A 6,124-nucleotide genomic window follows, 5' to 3' on the forward strand; every position below is an offset into this window, starting at 1 on the left:
TCATCCTATGGGTAAAGTATGAACTTTAGTTAATAATGGGAATACTGACCTGTTTGTCATAACATAAAGGAACCACAGAAATCTCAATTGTTAAAATAGAGAAAGTGTGTGGAATGGGAATTGCATTGTCATTTTCAAAAGTTCAATATTTCTTTTTCCATCTATGTATTTATTTATTTCTCTAAGACAAGTTTTCAAATAGCTCCAGCTGCCCTCAATCACCTTGTGTAGCTAAGGATGACCTTCAGTCATCCTGCATCAACCTCCAAGGGCTGGGTCCTGGTGTAGCATCTGGTTTGCACAGTGCAGGGTATCAAGCACATGACTTCAAGCATTCTAGGCAAATGTTCCTTCAACTCAGATGTAACCCAGCTTCTGATCAATATTTTTGTAAATCTGAAACTTTTAAAGAAGACTGTATGGAAACTTCAGTTCTCATCAAGGCACTTTTTGTAGGAAGCAGTCTTGGCACCTCGCTGTGATCCCGTCACTCATTAGTCCAGCACAGTACTAAAATAAATCTTGTCTTTTGCCCCTGTTCACTCTAACTTTATTTATGTCATTTAATTTCTTTCTATCATTTCTAAAACCATGATTATATTAACTTTAAAGTGCAACATAATATATATTTTGGATGGATTATCATAAATTGCAAGACGGAAGTCCAGTAATATTTTCATTTGCAATTAACTTTGTTGCTATTAAAATGGATTTTGATAAGTGTTTTTAATTATGTGTACATATGAGAATCTTTGAGTGGGATTGTACACATGACAACCACTGCTATTAGAGTTAACAAAAAGGCCAGAACAGGCAGGGCTTTCCTTGGAACTGGAGTTACAGACAGTTGTGAGCCACATGGAGTGGGTTATGAAATCTGAGCTCGGGTCCTATAAGAGCGGTAAGAGATCTGAGCCAGTAAACCACTTCTCCAAACTCCAGATCTCTATAAATTTTAATTGAAGAAAACATTAGAAAATTGTATTGCTTTTCAACATGTAATGGATACATTGTAGATTTTTGAAACTTCATTATACTTACAAAATTCAAAACTAAAACTTGAAAATCATTGCTAGGTTTGTAGTTTGGGGATTATTTTCTTTACATCTAATATCCATTTATGAGTGAGTGCAGACTGTGTTTGTCTTTCTAGGTCTGGGTTACCTCAGTCAGGATGTTTTTATCTAAATCTATTCATTGGTTTGCAAATTTCATAAAGTCATTTTTTACAGGTGAGTAATATACCATTTTATAAATGTATCACATTTTATTTATTCATTCTTCAATTGAGAGGCATCTAGGTTGTTTCCAGGCTCTGTCTGTTACACATAGTGTTATGAACATTGTTGAGCAATTTTCCTTGTGGTATGATTGAGTATCCTTTGGGTTTATACCCAAGAGTGGTAGCCCTGGGTATTGAGATAGATAGACACATGAATCTCCCTGGGAAAGGGAACTAGATGAGATCTCCTGGGTAAACTGGAGGTGAGAAAGGGTAGTAGAGAGGAGGGGAAGGGAACATGAGGGAACAGGATGGTTAAGGGAGGGAGGGATGAAGTGGGAGAGTAATGAAAGATATCTTGATTTAGAGAGTCACTATGGGATTAGCGAGAAACTTGGTGCTAGACAAATTCCTAAGAATCCATAAGGATGGCACCAGCTAAGACTATTAGCAATAGTGGAGAGGATGCCGGAACTGGCTTTCCCCTGTAATCACACTGGTAAATACTCCAACTGTCATCATAGAGCCTTCATCCAATAACTGATGAGAGCAGATGCAGTGGTTCACAACCAAGCATCCGGCCGAGCTCCAGGAATCCAATCAAAGAGAGGGAGAAGGAAATAAATGAGCAAGGGAAGTCAAGATGATGATAGAGAAATCTCCAGAGACAGCTGAACCAAGCTCATGGAAAATCATGAACTCTAGACTGACAGCTGTGGAGCCTTCATGGATCAAAACTAGGTCCGCCATATGTGGGAGACAATGTTGAAACTTGGACTGTATGAGGGGCCCATGGCAGTAGGACCAAGATGCATGAGCTACCTTATTAGAGCCCATACCCTATGGAGGGATGACATGCTCAGCTTTAATACATGGAAGAGGGGTTTGGTACTTCTCCAACTTAATGTGCCAGATTTTGTAGGGTTCACATAGGAGATCTTACCCATTCGGAGGTGTGGATAGGAGGAGAGCTGTGGCAGAGGCAAGGGGGTTGGGGATGGAGGAGGGTTGGGAGTGGCAGAATTGTGGTTTGAATGTAAAATGAAATTAAAATAAATTAATTAATTAAAAAATCATTATTAGGCACTGTATAATCATGATTTATTTTTCTTCAAAGCTTTAAGTAATTAGAAAACCTTGAAAAAAACAATTAAGAGGTGAAATGCTTCAAGACACTGAAAATGTGAACGGAAGAACCTGGAATATACAAAGACTTTTCATGGTCATGAATGAGAAAATTAAATATTATGAAAATGGTTATATCACTGAATGTGTTCTACAGAAAAAATAAAATCACTTTTAAAATTGTGAGGATATTCTTCATGGATATAGAAAAACATACTATATTTCATGTGGAAGCAAATAAATAACCAATAAATAAATTGTTTTGAAATAGCCCAAGCATTCCAGAGTTAGAAAGCAGTGTTGGAGGCACTGCAATAGCCATTTCAAGTTACACTACAGAGCACTATTGATACAAGCATCATGGCACCCGTGTAAATTAGATGTACAGACGAAAGAAATGGACTAGAAACTCCCCAACTAGATCCGTCCATGTATGAACACTAATTTTTTTTCTTTTTTTCTTTTTTTTTTTTTTTTTTTTGGTTTTTCGAGACAGGGTTTCTCTGTAGCTTTGGAGCCTGTCCTGGAACTAGCTCTTGTAGACCAGGCTGGTCTCGAACTCACAGAGATCCGCCTGCCTCTGCCTCCTGAGTGCTGGGATTAAAGGCGTGCGCCACCACCGCCCGGCTTGAACACTAATTTTTGACAAGGTTTCAAATTTCATTTACAGATTTACTGATTGGATTGTTTGGGAGTGTTGGTGCTTAATTTTATACTGTAGCTGTTAATCTCCTACCAGATAGATAACTGCTAAAGGTCTTTCCAGTGGATTATTTCATTTGCTCTGCTAAAGCTTGTTAAATTCAGACAATCCCTCTTGTTAGTTTTTGGGCTTATTTCAGCAAGCCTTTCCTAGGCCTGTATGTTGAAATACTTTCTCTTTGGTTTCTGCAGCAGGTAAGAGCCCTAGTCAATGGATAACCTTTAAAACACAAAACACACACACACACACACACACACACACACACACACACACACTAAATGCTGGGGAGGCCCAGGGAGAAAAAGAAACTCACAAATACTGCTAGTGGGCCTGTAAGCTCAAACATCAACTATGGAAAACAGCATAGAGAGTCTCAAAAATTTAACTATCATGTGACCCAGTTATACCACTCATAGAAAACAGCTAGATATATCTAAGTTAGCATTCTACATACATACCTGTCTGTGTCTACTGTGACATTATTGTAGTAGTTAAGCTACAGAATGAGTCTAAGTGTGTCTCAACATATATGTATATATATATATATATAATGAAATCTCATATATATATTTATATATATATGATATTTCATTCACACATAAATAACAGAGAAAATTGCAATTTTCTAGTTAAATGAATATAATTTGAAATTGGAAATGATCACACAAAATAACATAAGCCAAACTCATATAACAAATATTTCATGTTTTCTCAAGCCTACAGAAGTATAATAGGCTAGGTGGTGGTGGCACACAACTTTAATCCTTAGGATTAAAGCACTTGGGAGTCAAAGACATTCAGATCTCAGTTGAAGGCCAGTTTGGGCTACAGAGCTAGTTCTAGAACAGGCATGAAAGCTACAGAGAAAACCAAACCAGACAAAACACATCTAAAAGATGAAATGCAGAGGCTATATTCAAGAAATTGGTGTGTGATAACAGAAAAATGGGAAATGAGAACATTTTCCAGAAAAGTATTTCTGAATGTGGAAACAGAAGATTTCTTTTTTTTTTTAAAAAAAAAATTTTTTTCCAAATATTTAGAGCTTTAATTTCTTTTAAGATAAAAGATCACAGCATAACTAAAAACAGGTTATAACTTGTTTTTTCTTTTTCTTTTTTCTTTTGCCTTGGCTGTCTTAGAACTCACTGCTGTGTAGACCAGGCTGGCCTTGAACTCAGAGATCTGCCTGCCTTGCCTCCTGGGTGCTGGGATTAAAGACATGCACCAGTACACCTGGAAAGTTTATGACTCACTCTTAAGATGAACTGTGGTATGGGTTGCTGGTGACAGTGTAGTCATAGGCATGCTGCCATTTGGTGACAGCCAGACAGCATCTGGATATTTCCAATTTCCTGACTTCTTGCTTGGCCTAATTGGTGATGGCAGTGCCTATGCATCTGGCCCCGAAACCCTATGAGAATCTCATAGGTGACACCAGCAGGATTACACCTGCTTTGAGTTTTTTATCCCGTATTTTCTGGTGTTTAGGATTAAACTCGAGGCCTCTTACATGCTAGGCAGGCACTATGAGCCTCCATACAGCCTTTTCTCCACAGGTGCTTTCCAGATTTCTTGTAGTGGTTTTAGACAGTAAGCTCATACCTTTCGAATATCCTCGGTAGCAGTTGAGGACAGGCTCCAGAAGCATAGAGGGGTCAGCATGAGTGAGTGTCATCTAGCAGAAGGAAGCTGGAAGGGGATCTCAGGGCAGGCTGAGTGGTCAATGCTTCATGGGCTGCTTGGACCCTGGTAGATTGCCTTCTCCAGGCCGTCTACGACTTTCATATACTCCAGGTATGAGCTGTAGTGTGTGCATTCGAATTTGTTGCTCCCCCTCACATATTCCAGGAAGTCGGGGGCTCCTGGGACAATGACATTGTCAGCTAGAAGCACCGTCCCCTTGTGCAACAGGCCATGTTCCTCCAGGAGATGTGTGTCTGGCAGGTAGCGTTCTTTCCAGTGGTCAAGAAAGACCATGTCAAATGTGTCCACATCATACTTCGTCTTCAGCTGCGGGATGAGGTTCTGGGAGGCCCCAAGGAGGATAGTGACTTTGTCCTGCAGGCCTGCAAAATTGAGCATTTGCTGGGTGATGGCGGCATGGTCAGGGTTCATCTCCATGGTGAGAAGCCTGCCTCCAGGTGGCAGCAGGCGGGCTATCCGCATGGCTGAGTAGCCACAGTAAGCTCCTAGCTCCAACACCTGCGAGGGCTTGTACTCCTGAACCACTGCATCCATGATTTGGCCTTTGTCTTTACCCACATGCATGCCCCACTCCTTCTGTGAGCTGTAGGTGTCAATGGCCTCCAGTGCACTCTGGGGGTCTCCAGGCTTGGCATGCTGCTGCACGTAGTGCAGGATGCGCTGCTCCTTTGTGTCGCCCATGAGCAGGTTAAGGACTGGCTGCTTGCACGTACTCAAACCAGAAGATAGCGATCAAGCCCCAGCCCAGGTGTCGCAGGTACAGCAGAGCCACCAACAGGAATGCCAATGAGATGGCAACCAACAGCATCTCGCCAAGGCCGCGCAGATTTCTAATCACGCTCCTGAATTCACACTCTCAAGTACAAATATTAACTCAGAAGAATGCTTATAGTATATTTTAGGAAAATTAAATATAAAGAGGATGACTGTGCATAAAAAGTAAGACTAATTATTTTAGTTTAGAAATTATAAAGCAGACACTGAAGGTAAGGCTTTTTTTGCAATTAAATTTAGAAAGAGTAGTAGACTTTTGGCTGCTTGGCCCTTAAGAATTATCTGGACTGATGAACCCACAGAGGGTTGGAGAGGAAAGAATTTCATTGCATTCATATTTATTTCAGAATGTGAAATTGTTAGATCAAATTACTTCCTCCATCCTTGCAAAGATTCTGAACATGAGCATCTTTGTGCTCTGTAGCAGGGATCTAGGAACTCAGTTTGGCAGGAAGCATGGAGAGACCAATCAGTCAGGCACCATGCTAACACAATAGCTGGCTTGAGGAGTTCATAGAGTATGCCATTTGACAGGTAACACAGCAGCCACAAATCTTACATATTCTTGAGCATTCTGAGGATTCAGCAGGTGA

The 6,124-nt window shown here is 40.3% G+C and overlaps 1 protein-coding gene across 1 annotated transcript; it reads right to left on the reverse strand.

Moving 5' to 3' along the window:
• Positions 1-4,075: 4,075 nt before the first annotated feature.
• Positions 4,076-5,565, reverse strand: LOC119803950 (catechol O-methyltransferase-like). The gene is given in 2 exon segments (XM_038315449.2): positions 4,076-5,462; positions 5,464-5,565. Coding segments are annotated over 2 exon segments (783 nt in total). The 3' UTR covers positions 4,076-4,781.
• Positions 5,566-6,124: the final 559 nt, after the last annotated feature.

This window comes from Arvicola amphibius, chromosome 18, assembly GCF_903992535.2.
Source record: "Arvicola amphibius chromosome 18, mArvAmp1.2, whole genome shotgun sequence".
Classification (NCBI taxonomy): Eukaryota; Metazoa; Chordata; class Mammalia; order Rodentia; family Cricetidae; genus Arvicola; species Arvicola amphibius.